Raw genomic sequence first — 24035 nt, 5'->3', positions numbered from 1 at the left:
CTGGAGGAACTCAGTAGGCCAGGCAGCATTAATGGGGGTGGTGGGGGGAGAAAGAGTATTACCTCCATTAAGGATCATCTTTATTTGCCATGTACATTCAGTGGCCACTTTATTAGGTACACTTGTACTCCTGCTTGTTAATGCAAATATCTAATCAGCTGATGATGTGGCAGCAACTCAATGCATAAAGCATGCTGACATGGTCAAGAGGTTCATTTGTTGTTCAGACCAAACATCAGAGTGAGGGAAGAAATGTGATCTAAGTGACTTTGACAGTGGAACGATGGTTGGTTCCAGATGGTTTGAATGTCTCAGAATCTGCTGATCTCCTGGGCTTTTCCTGCATAGCAGTCTCTAGAGTTTACAGAGACTGGTGCAAGAAACCAGAACACATCCAGTGAGTGACAGTTCTGTGGGCAAAAATGCCTTGTTAATGAGAGAGATCGGAGGAGAATGGCCAAACTGCTTCAAGCTTCCTGACCACAGTAACTCAAATAGTCCTACTGGAGGGTCTCGGCCCGAAACATCGACTACACCCTTTTCCACAGATGCTGCCTGGCCTGCTGAGTTCCTCCGGCATTTTGTTGGAGTAACTCCAATAACCACATGTTGCAACAGTGGTGTACAGAAAAGCATCTTTGAATACACATCGAACCCTGAAGTGGGTGGGCTACAGCAGAAGACCACTACCAGGTTCCGTTCCTGCATCCAGTAAAGTGGCCTCTTGGGTGTAAAAACTAAGAAGAAAATTGCTGCTGGAAGATCTCAGTAGTAGGGGTTGGTGGGGGGAGAGGGTTTCAATTCAAATCCTGCCTAATAAATTGGCTCCTGTTTTATCCATTGCTTTTTAAAATAATTACCCTGTGTACATGTATTGCAGGAAACAGTAAAGTTTCTGGGACAGATCGCCTGTGACAGCAATGGAAAGCTTAACGCAAAGTCGGTGATGTTGCAGGGAGATCTGGAGCACTCGACGGGAATGCAAGTTCCGGTGGATCTGTCGGAGCTAAAGGAATACTCTCTCTTCCCAGGGCAGGTATGCAGAGCAGCGCGACGCTGTCAGACTGTGTTCAGTCCGTGCGTGTTTGAGCTGGATCGCGTTTGATCAAGGCTCGTTCACCGCTGGGCGCTAAGTATGACCTTTTGCGAGACTCGAGCTACAGGAAATCTCACCGTACATGCTGTTTATTACAAATCACTATCATTTGCATGTTGCGCATTCAGATGGAGATGTAACATAAAGATTTTTATTCATGTACATGAAAGATGTAAGAAATCATTTCAATTCAATTTAATTGGAAAATCAAAAAATTTATTAAGGGACCAAAATTGTTTCCTTAATTAAAATGTAAAAAACGTTCTGAGACCACTGACATATTTTCACACTGTGTATCCTTTTTTTTTCCCCTTTAATCCATAACTGTGGCCAGGTGGCAGGAGGTTGGATGGAATGGAAAGTATTTTACCCAGTGTGCATGGCAGCAGGGAAACCTCTCTATAGGTTAAACTGGGGATAGAGTCTAAGTCTATTGTCATGTGCACACAATGATAGAGAGGTTATATGTGTAGCGTCTGAATCAGGTTTTTTTTATCACTGACATGCGTAATGAAATTTTTTGTTTTGTGGCAACTGTACAAACAAGTTAGAAGAAGTTATAAAGAAGCTAAGGAAAAAGTGCAAAAAGACAGCATATTATTGAGGTAGTGTTCAGAAATCTGATGTGAGGGGAAGGAGCTGCTCCTGAAACATTGACTGTGGGTCTTCGGGCTCCTGTGCCTCCTCCATGATGGTGGCGGTGAGAAGAGGGCCCTCAATGACTGAGGCTGCCTTCACCTCAGGATGCCCTCATGGGTTGTGCCCCGACAGAGCTGGTGCGTCTAACACCCTCTGCAGCTTCTTCCAGTCCTGTGCAGGGGAGCCCCTGCACGAGACGGTAACGCAGCCAGTCAGAATGCTCTCCACGGTCCATCTATAGAACTTTGCGAGTGTCTTTGGTGACAAACCATCTCTCTTCAAGCGCCTAATAAAATATAGCCCCCGCTGTGCCTTCTTTGTAACTGCATTGATGTGTCAGGCCCAGGGTAGACCCTCAGAGATGTTGGCCTTGGAGCTGCTCGCCCTTGCCGCTGCAGACCCCTCGATGACAGGGACTTGGGGACAGACAGCGCACGGCATATAAACTATACCATACAGTGGAGAAAGGAGCGTGCAAAAGCAGGACCTTAACGTAAAGAAAAGATGGGCGCAGTCAGGGACCAGTCTGTCGGTAGTGTTCCATTACGGTTAGAATTGTGTAGGTCTCACCAAGGGCCTGATGGTCGCTGGAAAATGACTGCTTCTGAACGTGGCTGTGAAGAATATTGGACCAGAATTAGGCCAATCAGCCCGTCGAGTCTGCTCTGTCATTCCATCGCGGCTGATTTATTTTCTCTCTCGACCCCACTCTCCTGCCTCCCCCACCCCACCACAACCTTTGATGCCCGTAGTAATCGAATGTGTGTCAACCTCCGTCTTGAATGTACCCAATGGCTTCGACATTTGTGGCAACATATTCCACAGATTCACCACCTGCTGGCTGAAAACACTCAGGGGTGGCACAGTGGTGTGATGGTTAGCACAACGGTTTACAGTGCCGGTGACCTGGGTTCAATTCCTGCCACTGCCTGTAAGGAGTTTGTAGGTCCTCCCAGTGATTACGTTGGTTTCCTCAGGGTGCTCCGGTTTCCTCCCACTTTCCAAAGACGTCCCGATAGGTAGGTTAATTGGTCATTGTAAATTGTCCCCGGATTAGGCTAGGATTAAATCAGGGGTTGCTGGCTGCGCAGCTCAAAGGCCAGAAATGCTTGTTCTGCGCTGTATCTCAGCAAAATGAATACAAACTTCCTCCTCCGTCGCTGTCGCGTGATTAGCTGATTAGATATAGAATATAGAAAGCCTCCAACACAACACAGGCCCTTCGGCCCACAAAGCTGTGCCGAACATGTTCCTACCTTCGAAATTACCTAGGGTTACCCATAGCCCTTTATTTTTCTGAGCTCCGTGTATCTGTCCAGGAGTCTCTTAAAAGACCCTATCGTTTCCACCTTCACCACCGTCGCCGGCAGCCCATTCCACGCACTCACCACTCTCTGCGTTTTAAAAAGAAAACTTACCCCTGACATCTCCTCTGTACCTACTTCCAAGCACCTTAAAGCTAAGCCCCCTCGTGTTAGCCATTTCAGCCCTGGGAAAAAGCCTCTGACTATCCACACGATCAATGCCTCTCATCATCTTGTACACCTCTATCAGGTCATCTCTTATCCTCCGTTGCTCCAAGGAGAAAAGGCCAAGTTCACTCAACCTGTTCTCATAAGGCATGCTTCCCAGTCCAGACAACATCCTTGTAAATCTCTTCTGCACCCCTTCTATGGTTTCCACATCCTTCCTGTAGTGAGGTGACCGGAACTGAGCACAGTACTCCAAGTGGGGTCTGACCACGGTCCTGTACAGCTGCAACATTACCTCTCGGCTCCTAAACTCAATTCCACGATTGATGAAGGCCAATGCACCGTATGCCGCCTTAACCACAGAGTCAACCTGTGCAGCAACTTTGAGTGTCCTATGGACTTGGACTGCAAGATCCCCCTGATCCTCCACACTACCAAGAGTCTTACCATTAATACTATATTCTGCCATCATATTTGACCTTCCAAAATGAACCACTTCACACTTATTTGGGTTGAACTCCATCTGCCACTTCTCAGCCCAGTTTTGCATCCTATCAATGTCCCGCTGTAACCTCTGACAGCCCTCCACACTATCCATAACACCTCCAACCTATCTGTCATCAGCAAATTTATTAACCAATCCCTCCACTTCCTCATCCAGGTCATTTATAAAAATCACAAAGAGTAGGGGTCCCAGAACAGATCCCTGAGGCACACCACTGGTAACTGACCTCCATGCAGAATATGACCCATCTACAGCCACTCTTTGCCTTCTGTGGGCAAGCCAGTTCTAGATCCACAAAGCAATGTCCCCTTGGATCCCATGCCTCCTTACTTTCTCAATAAGCCTTGCGTTTACAATGTATCTAAGGAAGTAGCCACTGAGTATATACTGAGGCACCAGATCTGACTACAGGGGTGTTTGCTCTTGCAGGTGGTGGTCCTGGACGGGATAAACAGCACCGGCCGCTGCATCGTGGCTTCCCACTTGTATGAGGTCAGTACTCGTACAGTGTTCAGACTTTGTTAGCGCAGTAACAGTGGCTCCGTGCATTCTGCCCCGTACTTCAATTCAAGTTTAATTGTCATTCAACCATGCGTGACTACTCGTGAACACTGCCAAACGAGACAACGTTACTCCGGGGTCAAGGTACAAAACACGGTACCAACAGTCACACATGGCACAAAGTGCGCGTAATACAGGGAGATGCAGCCACGCAATAAATTCAAGCCATCCAACAGCAGAGCTGGTCTTCTGCAGAGAGAACACCAGGGGGCAGCACCGACTCCAGCCTGGACGCCGCGCCACACCGCCCCCTGGTGGAGCGCACCGGTTCTGACGCCTCTCTCCCAACAGCTCTGAACAGGCAGCGCTGCGGCTTGAGGCCTAGTTCTTGCTGATACAAAATAGCACGCACGTATGGACAAATATAATCAACCAAAATATGTACACAGTCCGGATTCCGAGTCCATTGTTCTGGCCAACGAACGCTGGGGCGGTGGGGGCGGGGGCAGCACCAACTCTAGCCCCAGTGCTGCGCCACCCTGCTCCCAATTGGAGTGCACCAGCTCCGCTGTCCACTCTCCCAGCGGCTGTGCTCGCCTTGGAGAGAGGTTACAGATTAGTTTCAGAGTCCTCTCCAGGGATCATTGCCTTGTCGCGGTGAGTTTTTAATGAGTCGGCTTGTGAGTTCCTGAGATCACGTGAGTTTGATCATCTGGCACTTGGCTCCTGGTAGGGTCACCCAAAGACGGGGGCTGGGGAGGGGGGCGGTGGTGCTTCAATAATCCCATTTAATATCAGAGAAATGTACGCAATATGCCTCCTGATATTCTTGTTCTTCACAGACCTCCACAAAAAAACAGAAGAGTGCCCCAAAGAATGAATAGACAATAGATAATAGTTGCAGGAGAAGGCCATTCAGCTCTTCGAGCCAGCCCCGCCATTCACTGTGATCATGGCTGATCATCCACAATCAGAACCCTTTTCCTGCCTTCTCCCCGTATCCCTTCACTCCGCTATCTTTACGATCTCTATCTCACTCTTTTTTGAAAGAATCCAGAGAATTGGCCTCCACTGCCTTCTGAGGCAGAGCATTCCACAGAACCACAACCTTCTGTGTGAAAAAGTTTTTCCTCAACTCCGTTCTAAATGGCCTACCCCTTGTTCTTAAACTGTGGCCTCTGGTTCTGGACTCCCCCAACATCGGGAACACGTTTCCTGCCTCTAGCATGTTCAATCCCTTAGTAATTTAGAACCCCAAATCCCCACCTACTCCCCCCTCCTGGGCACAGGCAACGACTCTCCCCTCTCCCACGTACTTCAACGAAAGAAAAGTGTCGGCACCCCCCGCCCACCGAGCAAGTGATTACAAAGCCCCCCCCCCCAAGAAAGACTGCGGTCTGCAGTACAACAAAAGCTGATTGTTCACCCAACAATTGGACACACCACAGACTCTCTTCCCCCTCTCCCCAAATAAAGGGACAGGGAGGTGTCGCCCTCTCACAGCGAGAGGGGAGACATAATAAAACCGCTCACTGATCTACGATGATAAATGCTGCCACGCTGCTTTTTTTTCCCCGCCAAGTTCTCCGACTCGCGAGTTGGCAGCAACCTCTCCTCTACCAACGAGAGAGAGGGGGCACGCCAATCACAGATTACAGCGCCCCCAACGGCTGATCCACTGTTCCCCGCGTTCCGTTTCCTCCCGCAACACTTCAATTGGCACAGAGTCGGCTCATCCCCGGGGCCAGAGCACCTCGGATCCCCCCCGAAGGCACGCTCTTCCGTTAGGCTACGTCCCTGGGATAGCGGAAAGCGGCCGGTCGCGAGCCCCCGGGAGTGGGTCCCACCGCTGCAAGTTTGAGTGCAGCTCTGCGTCAGGGTCTTTGACAGGACCCCGTCCACCTTGAAAAAGGGGAAAAGAGAGACATCAAAGGTAGAAATGAACTGTTTCCACAGATGAGCTGGAAGGAGTTGCTATTGAACGCCGTCGTAATTCCGCCTCCGCCGGACAAAGAGTGATCCAACCAAAGACCTCAGCGGTGGGGCTGGTGGAAGATGACACGCGCGATGGCAGTGAAGGCGGGGGATGTCTGTACATGTGAAGTGCAGGTCAGGCAGCATCTTGACGCCCTCCGTTGGTCAGGGTCGACCATGGGTGTGGCATCTGAGCTGTCTAGATACCCAAGCCAGGGCAGTACGATGCGGAGAGCGAGCTGTTGCCCATGTAGCAAGCTCCCCCCCCCCCCGACACATCTGATGAACCCAAAGGAACGGCAGAGACCGATGCAATTTGGCAGCGTTGCAGGAGTTGCCAGTGGGCGTTAAAATCAGTGGGACTCCTGCTCTGGATTTTTCCCTCAGGATTTACTCCCGAAGCCTCCCCCATGAGTGGGTACAGCTGCAGGGCAGCAGAGGTTTGAAATCAGAGTTTTCCTTCTAGATGAGCGGCCATCCACGGCTACTAAGCCCCATCTGACTGGGGCGCTGGTTATTAAGGTGCCAGGAACGTTCTGTCAGTAGAAACTGTTCCGCCAGGCTTAGTAGCCAAGCCATATGTGATAGCTGTCAGAGGCTATTTGAGATGCACGCCACTGGGAGCTCGTCCTTCCCCAACTATGACGACCTCAAGAACTTTAAGTGGAAGAGGAGAAGATGGTGGCATGACGGCAGCGCGCGCGGCCACTTCGGTGGTGATGTCTGTTATCTGTCAAGTAGGGGACCGTGCACAATTCTGATTTGATGGAGACGGACGTGAGAGTACGGAGGAACATCTGGAAAACTTCTGAAATGCCCATTTCGCTGCCGCTGCTACCGTGTGGTAACCGGAATCTCCGGAGCTGAAGGCCCCGAAATCCTCGGCTTTGCGTGTTTCAGTGGCCGGGGCGAGGTCGAAGGCGCTCGGGGGGCTGTATCAGAGAGGCTGGTCGGAAGCTCGAAGTTTTCGGACGGGTGGACTCAGTGTCGGCTGTGGTTGGCGGCTTCCAAGGCATCGGTGCCTGGAGGTTTATGGCAGGGAGTTTCTCTCTTTTGCTGCCTGCTATCGGGGACTCGGGAGTCGATTGACTCGGGGGCTTTTGAGACTTTATTTACTGTGTCCATGGTTTGTTCTTCATCAAATTATGGTATTGCTTTGCACTGCTGTAACTATATGTTATAATTATGTGGTTCTGTCAGTGTTAGTCTTTGGTTTGTCCTGTTTCTGTGATATCTCTCCAGAGAAACATCGTATCACTTCTAAATGCATGTATGCATTTCTAAATGACAATAAACAAGGACTGAGTGTTCTCATAATCTAAGTGTCCTATAGTAACACACAAAGTGCTGGAGGAACTCAGCAGGTCAGGTAGCGTCCCTGGAGAGGAATGAACAGTCGATGTTTCGGGCCGAGACCCTTCATCAGGACTCGTCCTGTGTATAATTCTCGTTTGTCTCTCGTCCTCCCCTTCAGCGTTTGTTCCTAAAAAAACCGCGGCTGGTGCTGGGTCTGTCCGTAAAGCCGGCTGAATGTTTGGGGGTTTGCAGTCCAAGGAGACAATGTCTTGAACTTCCGCTCCACCTTGTTGCAGGGCGTCCCGCTGCCTTTCCACAAACCCCAGAAGGAATTGGAGGAGGAAGAGGTGGAAGGTAAGTGAAGAATGTACAAAGTTATTGATAATACATGCAGGCAGAATAGATTTATTAGTGACTATGTTTCATAGATTTCTGAGTCAGATTTGCTTATCCCGAGTACATTGAAACATATCAGGCAACGTGTCCTTTCTGTTAAGATGATAAGATATAAGAGCAGAATTAAGGCCATTCAGCCCGTTGATTTCTGATTGCAAGTGTCATCACACATTCCAACACCAGCATAAAATGTCCACACCGCAGACCAATACAAAGAGCGACAACATCGCAACAAGACTGCAGCAGCAAAATAGCACCTTCTTTCTCATACATGCGCACACACACACCTTCAAACCCTGGACAGTCCGCCTTCGGGCCTCCAGCCTCGGACTCACAGGCATCAGGTCTCCAACTTCCAGACCTGCTGACCCAGGGACATCGATGTCCATACATTTGCTGTCAACCCCGTGACTTGCCGATGGCGGGACTTTGGGCCTGGAACGTCCAGGCTCACGTGGGCCTGGGACTCGCTAACCAGTGGAGTTCGTACCGGTCCTGATCTTACCCCTGGTGCTGTACAGCTTCATTTTTCAGGGTGATCCAATTCACTTCAAAAGGAGCCATTGACCTGTGGTTCCCCAGCAACAAGCAAAGCTGTGTGTTACTTATAAGTTTTGTGTTAATTGGAGATGCAGCCCATTCTGGCCCAACAAGCCACACCATACAGCAACCCACAGATTTAACCCCAGCCTGATCGCAGGATCATTTACAATGACTGAGTAACCTATTTATTTTAATCTTACATCCGTCCCACAATGTGAGGGAGCAAAAATCTTTGCGTTATGACTCCGTTACAATGAACAGACGTGTGAATTTAAAAATTTTAATGGCTATATGGATTTCAGCAAGGTATTTGATAAGGTACCCCATGCAAGGCTTATTGAGAAAGTCAGGAGGCATGGGATCCAAGGGGATATCGCTTTGTGGATCCAGAACTGGCTTGCCCACAGAAGGCAAAGAGCGGTTGTAGATGGGTCATATTCTGCATGGATGTCGGTGACCAGTGGAGTGCCTCAGGGATCTGTTCTGGGACCCCTACTCTTTGTGATTTTTATAAATGACCTGGATGAGAAAGTGAAGGGATGGGTTAGTAAATTTGCTGATGACACAGAAGTTGGGGGTGTTGTGGATAGTGCGGAGGGCTGTCAGGGGTTACAGCAGGACATTGATAGGATGCAAAACTGAGCTGAGAAGTGGCAGATGGAGTTCAACCCAGATAAGTGTGAAGTGGTTCATTTTGGCAGGTCAAATATGATGGCAGAATATAGTATTAATGGTAAGACTCTTGGCAGTGTGGAGGATCAGAGGGATCTTGGTGTCCGAGTCCATAGGACGCTCAAAGCAGCTGCGCAGGTTGACTCTGTAGTTAAGAAGGCGTACGGTGTATTGGCCTTCATCAACCGTGGAATTGAATTTAGGAGCCGAGAGGTAATGTTGCAGCTACATAGGACCCTGGTCAGACCTGTGTCAGGGTGTCAACCTCTCCTCTGTAGCCTGTCTCCTCACCGCTAGAAATAAGGCCGATCAAAGTGGTGTCATCTGTGAAATTGATCAGCAGATTGGAGCTGTGTGTGGCAACACAGTTGTGGGTCTAAAGGGATTAGAGAAGGGGACTCGGGACACAACCCTGGGGGCACCTGTGTTGAGGGGCAGAGAGGCGGAGGTGAGGGAGCCCGACCTTACCACCTGTCAGCGATGCAATAGGAAGTCTAGGATCCAACTGCACAAGGCTGAGGTCTCTGAGCTTCCTTTCTAGTCTGGAGAAAATTAGGGTGTTGAATGCTGAACTGTAGTCCAGGAACAGCATTCTAACGTATGCATCCCTCTTCTCCGGCTGAGTGAGGACGGAGTGTAGTGCTGTGGCTGTGGCGTCATCGGTAGACCGGTTCCATCGGAAGGTGAATTGTAGGGGGTCCAGTGTGGGTGGTAACTTGCTGCAGATGTAGTCTTTGACCAGCCTCTGGAGCCGTTTGATCATAAAGCCGGTAATGTCTCTTCACTGTGGGTGGGGCGGCGAGGTGGCGTAGTGCTTAGCAGAAGGGTTTACGGTACAGGCGACCCGGGTTCAATTCCCGCCACTGCCTGTAAGAAGTTTGCACGTCCTCCCCGTGACTGCGTGGGTTTCTTCCGGGTGCTCCGGTTTCCTCCCATAGACATTCCCAGTGGGGAGGTTAATTGGCGATTGTGAATTGTCCCGTGATTAGGATAGGATTAGATCGGGGGTTGCTGAGGGGTGTGGCTCGAAGGGCCGGAAAGGCCGACTCCGCACATCTCAATAAACATACGGGGAGAGCGCCCCCTTGCACTCGGCGTCGGAACTGAACTCCGAGATCCACCACCCTGAGCGTTGTGCTAACCGCAGTTATTGAACAAGGTGTCTCCGTACAGAACCTCGGACTTCTGTGGCTCCTGATTACTGATTGGTGTCTGATCCACAGAAACCTCTTGCCTCTGCGTTTGACGTGTTTAATGCCCTGACGAAGATTTCCACTGCTGTGCTGTGGGGGTCATTTATATTATTTTCCCGTGCCATGCTGGGAAGTATGTTTTGGCTCCGGCCAAGATAAGGACACGTGTTGTCCAAGTTAGGAACGTGAGTCAGCCGGTCAGGATTGAGGGGGAAGAGTTTTCTGAAGAACGGCGGTCTGTTCCGGGGGCTTTTGGCGGGAGCTGCGGAGTGGGACGGAAGGGAAAATGCCACAGAAGTGTTTTGTGCAGTTGAGTGGCTCCAGGAAGGCCAATACTCCTGAGAGAGCCATTTTGTTGGAGTTGGACTTCAAGGGAAGTTCTGAATGTGGTGCTTTCATGCAGACCAGCGTGCAAGTAAAAGGCGACTCTACGTGGTCTTGTGCATATGGACTGGTTTAACTGTAAAGGGCCTTTTTTTCTCTTTCCTTATTCCTATTAACAGTTTGATAAAACTGGAGTTGGTAAATATACTTTTTTTAAAAAAAAACCTTTTTATTAATTATTATTGAAAATCAACAACAGAAAAAAATACATCAAAATAATCAAGGCAACATATCTAAATGTAGAATAAAAGTTAAACTATCAACCAAGCTGAACAGTATATCAATGATAATAAAAAAAAGTTAAAGCTTTTTTTAATGGAAAAAAGGAAAGAAAGAAAAAAAGAACCCCTACTAACTGAAACAGAAAAAAAAACCCTGATTAAAAAAAACGGGGAAAAAAAACCCATTGGGAGCACAAACCCGGTGCTATACGCCATACAAGCTTCTATAAGAGAAAGACATCAATCCGCCACCCAAATTCATTTACCCAAGCATCAGAAAAGGACCATCTTTATTAACTCAAATCAAATGATAATAACGGGCAAAAGAACCCCACCTTTTCTCGAAGTCAAATCCAGGATCAAAAGTTCGACTTCTAATTTTTTCCAAACTAAGACATAACATCATCTGGGAGAACCATTGTACAAAGTGGGAGCTTTCTTTATAATCCTGCGTATAGTGTGCAACCTGTTATGTCTGGCCGACCGACAATTCTGTATGGGCATTTACACAGTGTTTGCTCAAATCGAGGTTCCTTTAATCAGAAAATCACCAGGTTCCTGTTTGATTGAACCCCGCGTCATACGGACGCTAGGTGGATACTGTTCTGAAAGGTGGCCTTCTCGCCGCGGAGCTTGTGGCCGTTAGCGGGGCTAGCTGACGAGCTGGGTCTGTGTGCGAGCCCGGCGAGGGAGGGTTGCACGAGGGCTGGAAGGTGCTCTCGGCTCGGGGTTCCAGTGTAAAGTGGGTTGACGAGCTGTGAACTCTGCCCCCCCCCCCCGCCCCCACCAGGTCTGGAGCAGCAGATGGTTCTCGTGGCCTGCGGACCCTACACCACATCGGACAGCATCACCTACGACCCCATGATGGACATCATCGATGTCATCAACAAGGACCAACCAGATGTCTGTATACTGGTGCGTGGCCTCTTCGCCGATTAACTTAACACTATCACATGTCACACTCTTTCCTGTGTCTCCTTCCCCACTCCCACACCCTGTACGTGGACTTCCACAACCCGTCAACTTGTCTTCCTTCCCCTCTCCACCTTCTGGCTTATTCTGGCTTCATCAGGACTGAAAAGGAAGGCGGAAAAGAGTCTTGGCCTGAAACGTCGACTGTTTATTCCCCCAAACAGATGCTGCCTGACCTGCTGAGTTCCTCCAGCATTTTGTGTTATATATCACCTGCCTACTAGTACTGGTCTCACTTCTGTCAGATTTTTCATTCTTCAACCTCTTCCACCTGTCCCTTTCCATCTTCTTGGGTCATTTCCCCCCCCTCCTCTCCCCACCCACCCACCCACCTTCCCCCTCACCTGGTCTCACCTATCACCTCCCAGTGTCTCACTTCATCCCCCTCTCCCCCACCCACCCACCTTCTCCCTCACCTGGTCTCACCTATCACCACCCAGTGTCTCACTTCATCCCCCCTCTCCCCCACCCACCCACCTTCCCCCTCACCTGGTCTCACCCATCACCACCCAGTGTCTCACTTCATCCCCCTCTCCCCCACCCACCTTCCCTCTCACCTGGTCTCACCTATCACCTCCCAGTGTCTCACTTCATCCCCCTCTCCCCCACCCACCCACCTTCCCCCTCACCTGGTCTCACCTATCACCTCCCAGTGTCTCACTTCATCCCCCCTCTCCCCCACCCACCTTCCCCCTCACCTGGTCTCACCTATCACCTCCCAGTGTCTCACTTCATCCCCCTCTCCCCCACCCACCCACCTTCCCCCTCACCTGGTCTCACCCATCACCTCCCAGTGTCTCACTTCATCCCCCCTCTCCCCCACCCACCCACCTTCCCCCTCACCTGGTCTCACCTATCTTGTTCTGGGCAAGGGTAGGGCATTGATCAGTGGTGATTGGAGTGAACGGTGGGACAGGTCTGGGGCGGGGGTGGTGGAGTGTCTGGACAAAAACGTCCATCTCTGAGCCTTGCGACTAAGTGGCAGGATGACCATTCAAGATCAAAGGAAGTCATTTCCAGCACACAAGTGTAAAATTGAATGAAATAATAGTTAAGCCGGATCCAATGCTGCGCTCAAGATAAAGAACAGAATAATTTAAAAAAACACTATAAATACAAACAGGAGAAAATCTGCAGATGCTGGAAATCCAAAGCAACAAACACAAAACCCTGGAGAAACTGTAAAGAAGAGCCTCGGCTCGAAACATCGACTGTTCACTCTTTTCCATAGATGCTGCCTGGCCTGCTGAGTTCCTCCAGCATTTTGTTTGTGTTACTCTAAATGTAAGTGCATTAGTTATCTGATATACATTGATTGTATGTCCATAAAGTGACGCCGGGCACAGGAGTGTCCATACGCAAGGTGACTCTGACAGGAAATGATAAAGTAGTGGTGGTTGGGTCAGTGGGTGGAGGCGTTGATCAGCCTGACTGCTTGGGGAAAGCAACCTCATCCTTAGCAATTATAGACAATAGATGCAGGAGTAGGCCATTCAGCCCTTCAAGCCAGCACCATCATTCACTGTGATCATGGCTGATCATCCACAATCAGTACCCTTTTCTTGCCTTCTCCCGATATCCCTTCACTCCACTATCTTTAAGAGCTCTACCTAACTCTTTCTTGAAAAAATCCAGAGAATTGGCCTCCACTGCCTTCTGAGGCAGACCATTCCACAGAACCACAACCCTCTGTGTGAAAAAGTTTTTCCTCAACTCCGTTCTAAATGGCCTACCCCTTGTTCTTAAACTGTGGCCTCTGGTTCTGGACTCACCCATCAGCGGGAACATGTTTCCTGCCTCTAGCGTGTCCAATCCCTTCATAATCTTATATCTTATATACTGACTCCCAACACTTTCCCAACCACCGAGGTCAGGCTAACTGGCCTGTAATTTCCCTCCTTCTGCCTCCCTCCCTTCTTAGAGAGTGGAGTGACGTTTACAATTTTCCGGTCCTCAGACCCGAGAGATTCTTGAAAGATCATTATGTGCCAACTCTGCCGCTTGGCCTTTGAAGTTGGTTAATTATTGTGACGGGTACCGACGTGTAGTGAGAAGCTCTGTTTTGCAAGGCATCCATACAGACCATTTAATCACATCGAGGTAGTACGAGGGGCAAACTACATCGGAACGCAGACTAAAGTGTCGCAGTTACAGAGGAAGGGCAGGCAGACGGTGAGGGGCAAGGGTCACAATGAGGTAAATTGTGAAGTCAAGAGACCATTTTACCGTACGAAAGTCCTAGAGCATGGAACAGTACAGGCCCTTCGGCCCACCAGGTTGTGCCAGCCCTCCAGTTTTCTATCGTTCATGTCCTTGTTTGAGAGTCTCTAAAATGTCGGCATGGTAGCGTAGCAGTTTAGCGAAATGCTGTGGTCGTGTGTGTAATTGGGCAGTGCATGGTTGATGGGCCGAAGGCCTGTTACCTTAATGTAAGTCTCTTTTTTTAAAAAAAAGTAGTGGCAGCATCCTAGTAAATCTCAAATAGCAGGATAGAAACTGACCTTGAGCCTGGTAGTATGTGCGTTCAAGATTTTGTATCTTCTGCTTGACGGAGGTGGTGTGGGTTGCGGGGAGAAGAAATGAGAATGTCCAGGGTGGGAGGTCTTTGATTATGCTGACTGCTTTACTGAGGCAGTGAGGAGTGTAGATAGAGTCTGTGGAGGGGAGGCTGGTTCCCGTGATGTGCTAAGCTGTGCGGTTTCTTGCGGTCTCAGGCAGTTGCCTTACCAGAGTAACACACACGCAATGTTGGAGCAACTCAGCAGGTCGGGCAGCATCTGTGGAGGGGAATAAGCAGTCGACATTTCGAGCCGTGGCCCTTCATCAGGACAGGAAAGGAAGGGGGGAAGAAGCTGGAATCAAACGGGTGGGGAGAGGGGAAGGCCTGTTTTCCCCGTTCCCGTGATGAAGGGTCCCGGCCTGAAGTGTCGACTCTTTATTCCCTGGTAGACGCTGCCTGACCTGCTGAGTTCCTGCAGCATTTTGTGTGTGTGTGTGTGTTGGTCTGCGGAATCTCCTGTGTTTGAGTTGTCGTGCCAAACCGTGAAGCGCCCCGAATCGCAGTCCGCTTTATCGTCACTGCCGTGTGTGGTGAGGTTTGCTGTTCAGTGGCAGCAGCACAGTGCAAGGCAATGAAATCCATAGTGTCAAGCAGGGACAGGGAGGCAGAGTTTCCATGCTGACGGACCGAGGGGAAGAAACTGTTCCTGAAACATCAAGTGTGCATCTTCAGGCTCCTGTACCCTCCTCCCTGATGGTAGTAATCCTCTACCCTACCCTCTCACATAGAACATAGAAATCCACGGCACATTACAGGCCCTTCGGCCCACAATGTTGTGCCAACCATAACCTGCTCTAGAAACTGCCTGGAATTTCCCTACCACATAGCCCTCTACTTTTCTAACCTCCATGTGCCTGTCAAAGAGGCTCTTAAAAGACCCTATTGTATCCACTTCCACCACCACTGCCGGCAGCCCATTTGACCTACCCACCACTCTCTGTGTGAAAAACTTACCTATGACGTCCCCCCTGTACCTACTTCCAAGCACCTTAAAACTATGCCCTCTCATGCTAACCTTTTCAGCCCTAGGGAAAAAACCTCTGGCTATCCACACGATCAATGCCTCTCATCATCTTGTACACCTCTATCAGGTCATCTCTCATCCTCTGTCACTCCAAGGAGAAAAGGCCAAGTTCACTCAACCTATTCTCACAGGGCATGCATTCTAATCCAGGCAACATCCTTGTAAATCTCCTCTGCACCCTTTCTGCAGTTTCCACATCCTTTCTGTAGTGAGGTGACCAGAACTGAACACAGTTCTCCAAGTGGGGTCTGACCAAGGTCTTATATAGCTGTAACATTACTTCTCTACTCTTGAACTCAGTCCCACGGTAGATGAAGGCCAATACACCATACCTCTCCTGTTGGGTGTCGGGTTGGAGATAGGTCTCTATCAAAGGAGATGCAAGCCGCTGCTTCCCTCTGCTAGCCTGCAAGTCATCCTTAGGCACCTGCTTAGCCCCCCCCCCGCCCCCGATCAGGGTCACGTGAAGCCATGATCAGGTGCTGGATGGTTGTATGAGCAGCCAGTGCATTTCATAAGTCCTAGTTATGTGACAAATCTGTGAAAAATATTGATAATGGTTGGGGTAAAGACACTGCCCAGAAGAAAGCAATGGCAAACCACTTATAAGACCATAAGATATAGGAGCAGAAGAAGGCCATTCAGCCCATTGAGTCTGCTCCACTATTCAATCATGGCTGATCCAATTCTTCCAGTCATTCCCACTCCCCTGCCTTCTCCCCATACCCTTTGATGCCCTGGCTAATCAAGAACCTCTATCTATCTCTGCCTTAAATACACCCAATGACTTGGCCTCCATAGCCGCTCGTGGCAACAAATTCCACAGATTTACCACCCTCTGACTAAAGTAATTTCTCTGCATCTCAGTTCTGAAAGGACATCCTTCAATCCTGAAGTTGTGCCCTCTTGTCCTAGAATCCCCTACCATGGGAAATAACTTTGCCATGTCTAATTTGTTCAGGCCTTTTAACATTCTGAATGTTTCTAGGAGATCCCTCCTCATTCTCCTGAACTCCAGGGAATACAGCCCAAGAGCTGACAGACATTCCTCATACAGTAACCCTTTCATTCCTGGAATCATTCTCGTGAATCTTCTCTGAACCCTTTCCAATATCAGTATATCCTTTCTAAAATAAGGAGCCCAAAACTGCACACAATACTCCAAGTATGGTCTCACGAGTGCCTTATAGAGCCTCAACATCACATTCCTGCTCTTATATTCTAGAAATGAATGCCAACATTGCATTCGCTTTCTTCACAACTGACTCAACCTGGAGATTAACTTTTAGGGTATCCTGTAGAAGGACTCCCAAGTCCCTTTGTATCTCTGCATTTTGAATAATCTCCCCATCTAAATAATAGTCTGCCCATTTATTTCGTCCATGAAAAGTGTATGACCATACACTTTCCAACATTGTATTTCATTTGCCAGTTTTTTGCCCATTCCCTTAAACTATCCAAGTCTCTCTTCAGGCTCCCTGTTTCCTCAATACTACCCACTCCTCTACCTATCTTTGTATCATGGCAAATTTAGCCACAAATCCATTAATACCGTAGTCCAAATCATTGACATAAATCGTAAAAAGCATCGGCCCCATCACCGACCCCCGTGGAACTCCACTGAAACCAGCAGCCAGCCAGGATAGGATCTCTTTATTCCCTCTCCCTGTTTTCTGCTGATCAGCCAATGCTCCACCCATGCTAGAATCTCCCCTGTAATTCCATGGGCTCTTTTCTTGCTAAGCAGCCTCATGTGCAGCGCCTTGTCAAAGGCCTTCTGAAAATCCAAGTACACCACGTCTACTGTATCTCCTTTGTCTACCCTGCTTGTAATTTCCTCAAAGAATTGCAGTAGGCTCGTCAGGCAGGATTTTCCTTTCAGGAAACCATGCTGGCTTTGGCCTATCTTGTCATGTGCCTCCAGGTATTCCGTAATCTCATTCCTAACAATCGATTCCGACAACTTCCCAACAGGTCTATAAGTTTCCTTTCTGCTGCCTCCCACCCTTCTTAAATAGCAAAGTAACATCTGCAATTTTCCAGTCGTCTGGTACAATGCCAGAATCTAACAATTCTTGAAAGATCATCGTTAATGCCTCCACAATCTCTCCAGCTCCTTCCTTCAGAACCCGCGGGTGCATTCCATCAGGTCCAGGATATTTATCCACCCTCAGACCATTAAGCTTCCTGAGCACCTTCTCAGTCATAATTTTCACTGAACAAACTTCACTTCCTTGATACTCTTGAATGTTTGGTGTACTGCAGATGTCTTCCACTGTGAAGACTGATGCAAAGTATATATTCAGTTCCTCTGCCATCTCTGCATCTCTCATTACAATACCTCCAGCGCCATTTTGTATTGTTGCTATATCTACCCTCAACTCTCTCTTGAATATACTTGAAAAAAGCTTTTAGTATCTTCTTTGATGTTAGTTGCCAGCTTCCTCTCATAATTTGTCTTTTCCTTCCAAATGACCTTCTTAGTTTCCTTCTGCAAGTTTTTAAAAGCTTTCCAATCCTCTATCTTCCCACTAGCTTTGGCTTCCTTGTATGCCCTCTCTTTTGCTTTTACTTCAGCTCTGACTTCACTTGTCAGACATGGTAGTGTCCTTCTTCCATTTGAAATTCTTCTGCTTCTGTAGAAAAATTGGCCAAGAGCAGTCATGATCACCCACATCATGCGACATAATAGAACGAACTCTCTGTCCTGACTGAATTTGTATTACCCTAATAACTTGGTTGTATACCAGCCTTTCGCCCAGGTATCTCTTGTAAGTAACTTGCTTGTTCCTTTTTTATTTCCTTTTAGTTGGGACCATTTGTGGACAGCAAGCATGAGCAGATTGAGGTGAGATCGTGTTTAATGATGACTTTATTCAGAGATATAACATGGAAACGCCCCTCCCAGCCCAACGCCTGCTTGACCCTAGCCTCTTCCCAGGACAGTTTACAATGACCAATTAAACCTGCTAACTGGTACGTCTTTGGACTGTGGGAGCATCGGTGGGGAAACACACACCCTTAGTGAGAAGGACATATCGACTGGCAGATGGAGTCGTAATTAAACTCTGAACTCCAATGCCTGGAGCTGTAATAAAGTTCAAAGTAAATTTATTGTCAGAGGTCATTCATGTCACCACATATGACCCTGAGATTCATTTTCCTGTGGGCATACTTAGCAAATCTATAGAGCAGTAACTATAAACAGGATCAATGGACAGCAAACGGCACAAATGCAGGTATAAATGAATAGCAATAAATAACAAGCATGAAATAACAGGATAAGGGTCCTCAAATGAGTGTAGTTACCCCCTTTTGTTCAAGAGCCTGATGGTTGAGGGGTAGTAACTGTTCTTGAACCTGGTGGTGTGAGTCCTGAGGCTCCTGTACCTTCTACCTGATGGCAGCAGCGAGAAGAGAGCATGGCCTGGGTAGTGGGGATCTCTGACAATGGATGCTGCTTTCCTACGACAGCGTTTCATGTAGACGTGCTCAGTGGCGGGAAGGGCTTTACACGTGATGGACTGGCCCGAATCCACTGCCTTTCGTAGGATTTTCCGCTCCAGGGCCTTGGTGTTCTCATACCAGGTCGTAACGCAGCCAGTCAGCACGCTTCCCACCACTCATCTATAGAAGCTTGCCAAGGTTTTTGGTGACATGCCAAATCCCCGCAGACTCCAGTGGAAGTGCTGTTGTGCTTTCTTGGCAATTACATTTATACGATGGGTCCAGGCGGCTAATAGCGTCTTGCTAGCTGCAATGCTAACAAAAGAGTTAAAGGGTTAAGTTTAACATGCGTTAATATTTTATTTATTGAGGTACAGTGAAAAACAGGTCCTGGAGCCCCCAATTTAACCCTAGCCTGATCACAAGGCAGTTTACAATGACCAATTAACCTACCGACCGGTGCAGCTTTGGACTGTGGGAGGAGACCCACGCATTCCGCAGAGAGGATGCTGGGATTGAACTGCGAACCCCGCCCCAAGCGTTACCACAGTGCCCTTTCTCGCGGTGCAGCAGACAGTTCTGCCCCTGGGTCTTCCTGTCTTCCACCTTACTTGAGGGGAAATGGCCGGTCGCTGTGGGCTAAGCAAGGGCAGGAATGGGCAGTGCAGTGCTCTCTACACCATGGGTGTCTTCGGTTTGTGTGGAACTAGGGGGCATAGCCTCGAGATTCAGGGGGAGTAGATTTAGGACGGAGATGAGGAGGAACTGCTTTTCCCAGAGGGTGGTGAATCTGTGGAATTCTCTGCCCAATGAAGCAGCGGAGGCTACCTCAGTAATTATATTTAAGACCGAGTTGGATAGATTTTTTCATAGCAAGGGTTATGGGGAAAAGGCAGGTAGGTGGAGATGACTCCATGGCCAGATCAGCCATGATCTTATTGAATGGCAGAGCAGGCTTGACGGGCCAGATGGCCGACTCCTGCTCCCGTTTCTTGTGTTCTTGTGACCTTCCATTGCTTCTGTTGTCCTCTTCCCAGAACTGCAAGCTGACAGTGACATTCCAGGAGGTTTTCAAGCAGTGTATGAAGGGATTTGTGGAAGGAACGAGGAGGTATGTGTCTGTCTTTATTTAACCAGCTGAAGTCTGTTCAAGTTCTGACTGTACCCATGTACAAACAAACAAAACAGCGTCCCTCCGGACCATGGTGCTCCCACAAAACATGTATCACACACAGCGCATAAAACAAACTATTACCACAAATGAGTTAATAAACTATAACTCAAAATGCCTGTGATGTGCAGAGCACAGATAAACAACTCCACATTCAAAGTATGTTTATTATCAAAATATGTATACAGTATACAACCTCGAGATTCGTCTCCTTACAGACGGCTGCATCACAAAGAAATGCAGCAGAACCCGTTAAGACTAAAGGCCGTTGAACATCCAATGTGAAAGAGAATAAAAAAAGAAACAAATTGTGCGAACAGCGTTCAGAACTGGAGTTCACAAAGCCAGTCATCGCCGCAGCCGATTCAGGAGTCGGTTGGTTGCAGGCCACAGCCTCGGTTCAGCATAGAGACGAGTTACCCTCACGGAGCAGCGAGCTGAACCTGCCCAGTCCTCACCTGGTCATTTCAGTCCAGCCTGACGCTTAAGTTGCTCGCTGTCCCAGTGATCGGACCTCGGCGTTGGCAGGGTATCCATTAGTCTGGCAGCCTGTGGCAGCCTTAGTCCTGATACTCCTGTACCTCCTTCCTGACGGTAGCAGGTCAAAGAGATGGTGGGGTGGGTGATTGGGATCCTCAACGATGCTTTGGGCCCGCAAGCAAGGTGTGGTGAATAGCAGGCAGCCAGGCGGGGACGGGGAGTGAGTGGGATTTCCTGTCACCGTTGTTTATTTTGCTTAGTGATACAGGCCCCCAGTTATACCCCTGTGGCCATTTACCCCACCAGCTGGTCCATCTTTGGAACATGGCGGGGGGGGGGGGGCCCACTCAGTTGCGTCGGAGAACGTGCAAATTCCTTACAGGCGGCAGCGGGAATTGAGCCTGGTTTCCACCGCTGTGAAATGTTATGCTACTGTGCTCCCCCTCACAGGATAAAATGCTACAGCTGCTCTCCAAACCTCATGAGAGAGCCATACGTTACTGCGTGGGGTTGCTCTAGCAGGCAGGGCCAAGGAGAATCCTTTGAGATTCTACAGATATTTTAAGAGCAAAAGGTTTGCTAAAGCTGGCCCTCTGGAAAATCAGAATGGTAATCTGTGTGTGGAGCTAAAACAAATGGGGGAGATCTTAAACAAAATTTTTGCATCTGTGTTTACTCGGGAGACAGACACAGAGTCTACAGAAGCAAGGCATCAACTTTATAGACTGTACACAGATTACAGAGGAGGAGGAGGTGTTTGCTGTCTTGGGGCAAACTCTGCCTGGATAAATCCCCAGGCCCTGACAAGATGTTCCTTTGGACCCTATGGGAGGCAAGCACAGAAATTGTAAGGGCCCTAGCAGAGATATTTAAAACATCCTGAGCAGGAAAACAGGAAAGGTACCAGAGGATTGGAGGGTAGCCAATGTTGTTCCAGTGTTTTTTTAAAAAACAGGTCCCTAAACATAAACCGGGAAATTATAAGCTGGTGAGCGACATCAGTTCTGGGAAAGTTATTAGAAGATATTCTCAGGGACTGGATATCTAAGTTTTTGGATAGACAGGGAATGATTAAGGATAGTCGGCATGGCTTTGTGCATGGTAGGTCATGTCTAACCAATCTTTCAGACTTTTTCAAGGAGGTTACCAGGAAAGTTGATGAAGGCAAGGCAGTGGATGTTGTCTACATGGACTTCAGCAAGGCTTTTGACAAAGTCCCACATGGGAGGCTGGTCAAAAAAATTCAGTCACTCGGCATTCAGGATGAGGTAGTAAATTGGATTAGACATTGGCTTTGTGGGAGAAGACAGGGAGTGGTAGTAGAGGGTTGTCTCTCTGACTGGAGGCCTGTGACTGGTAGAGTGCCGCAGGGATCAGTGCTGGGTCCCTTGTTGTTTGTCGTCTACATCACTGATCTGGATGACTTTGTGGTTAACTGGATCAGCAAATTTGCAGATAACACCAAGATCTGGTGGGGGGGTGGGGGTTGTGTAGTGGACAGTGTGGAAGACTGTCAGAGTTTGCAGAGGGATCTGGACCAGCTGGAAAAATGTCAGATGGAATTTAATGCAGACAAGTGAGAGGTGTTGCACTTCAGTAGGACCAACCAGAGTTGATCTTACACGGTGAACGGTCAGGTGCTGAATGTGGTAGAACAGAGAGAACTGGGAATACAGGTCCATAATTCATTGAAAGTGGAGTCACAGGTAAATAGTCATAAAGAAAACTTTTGACACTTTTGCCTTCATAAGTCAAGGTACAAAGTACTTACAGGAGATGGGATGTTATGTTGAAGTTGTATAAGATGTCGGTGAGGCCTAGTTTGGGGTATTGTGTGCAGTTTTGGTCACCTACCTACAGGAAAGATGTAAAAAAGGTTGGGAAAAAATGCAGAGAGAATTTACAAGGATGTTGCTGGGTCTGGAGGACCGGAATTATAAGGGAAGATTGAACAGGTCACGACTGTATTCTTTAGAACGTAGATTATTGAGAGGAGATTTGATAGAGGTATCCAAAACTCTGAGGGGTACAGATCGGGTAAATGCAAGCAGGCTTTTTCCACTGAGGTTGGGTGGGATTACAACTAGAGGTCATAGATTAAGGGTGAAAGGTTAGCAGTTTAAAAGGAACCTGAGGGGGAACTTCTTCACTGAAGAGGATGGTGAGAGTGTGGAACAAGCTGACAGCACAAGTGGTGCATGCGAGCTCGATTTCAACGTTTAAGAGAAGTTTGGATAGGTACATGGATGGGAGGGGTATGGAGGGATATGATCTGGGTGCAGGTCGATGGAAGTAAGCAGTTTAAATGGTTTAGCATGATCTGGATGGGCCGAAGGGCTTGTACTTTATGACTCAACAACATGACTTAGAGGTCCGCTTGAGTGTAAGATTTTAAATTCAATGCAGCCTGCCTGGATACAACATTTTCCCATCGCTGACCTTCCCACAACTCTAAATACTACGGCTCCAAAGTCTCCATTTGAGGACGACGAGCCAGGTATTGATGTAGAAGAAAGAATGCTGAGGGTTAATATAAAGAAAACCTTTACTCTGGACCGACCCTGTGCATCCCTGAGTCTTTTATCAGACCCTCACCAGTTTTTATTGATGCACCACAGAAAGCATCCAATCCGGATGCATCCCGGCTCGAGAAACCGCAGAGAGATGTGGGCACAGCACAGCTCGTCACGGAAACCAGCCTCCCCTCCATGGACCATGAGACTCGGGAGCTGAATTGGGCTAATCGACCCAGTGGGACTATCATGGCTGATTTATTTTCCCTCTCGACCCCATTCTCCTACCTTCTCCCTGTAATCTTTTGACACCCTTTCTAATCAGGAACCTATCAACCTCTGCTTTAAATATACCCAATGACTTGGCCCCGACAGCCGTCTGTGGCAGTGTATTCCACAGGTTCACCACCGTCTGGCTAAAGAAATTCTTCCTCATCTTTGTTCTAAATCTATGTCCTTCTATTCCGAGGCTGTGCCCCCAGGTCCTAGACTCCCCAACTACAGGAAACATCCTCTCTACATCCGATCTCTCTGGGCCTTTCGGTATTTAGTTGGTTTCAATGAGATCCTCCCTCATTCTTATAAACTCCAGTGAGTACAGGCCCAAAACCAACAAACGCTCCTCACACGTTAACCCTTTCATTCCTGGGACCAATGGCAGCACATCCTGTCTGTGATAATAGGCCCAACACTGCTCACAATACACCAAATGCAGTCTGACCAATGCCTTATAAAACCTCAGTGCATGAGACTTAGTCAGGTCCCGCTGGGTTTCGGCCAGGTGGACAGACCCTGATCCTATCCTTGACCCCAGAGCCACGAGCTCTTTTCTAATTCAGTGATTATAGAAGGGATCTTCTGCGGACGGACACCTGTCTGTTTGCTGACCTTCGGGCTGTGCTTCCTCCACACTCCTGGAGCAGCCAAGGTTCCTCCAAGCACGTGTCTGGCTCTGCGCTGAGGAAGGTGTTGACAG

The 24035-nt window shown here is 48.5% G+C and overlaps 2 protein-coding genes across 3 annotated transcripts in view; one reads left to right on the top strand and one right to left on the bottom strand.

Annotated features, from left to right (window-relative positions):
- rnaseh2c (ribonuclease H2, subunit C) overlaps window positions 1–24035 on the bottom strand; it is a 515876-nt gene that overhangs the window by 249411 nt on the left and 242430 nt on the right. The gene's annotated exons all lie outside the window — the stretch shown is intronic.
- Window positions 1–24035, top strand: part of pola2 (polymerase (DNA directed), alpha 2) — an 82417-nt gene that overhangs the window by 23875 nt on the left and 34507 nt on the right. For both annotated transcript variants that reach the window (XM_072246050.1, XM_072246049.1), the window contains exons 8-13: window positions 881–1036; window positions 4142–4204; window positions 7780–7837; window positions 11683–11807; window positions 18258–18296; window positions 19933–20006. In XM_072246050.1, the coding sequence (XP_072102151.1) occupies window positions 881–1036; window positions 4142–4204; window positions 7780–7837; window positions 11683–11807; window positions 18258–18296; window positions 19933–20006 (515 nt within the window). The remainder of the gene's footprint in view (window positions 1–880; window positions 1037–4141; window positions 4205–7779; window positions 7838–11682; window positions 11808–18257; window positions 18297–19932; window positions 20007–24035) is intronic.

This window comes from Mobula birostris, chromosome 28 (genome assembly GCF_030028105.1).
Source record: "Mobula birostris isolate sMobBir1 chromosome 28, sMobBir1.hap1, whole genome shotgun sequence".
NCBI lineage: Eukaryota > Metazoa > Chordata > Chondrichthyes > Myliobatiformes > Myliobatidae > Mobula > Mobula birostris.
The sequence above is the reverse complement of the archived record's forward strand: the minus strand, read 5'-3'. Positions and strand labels throughout refer to the sequence as shown.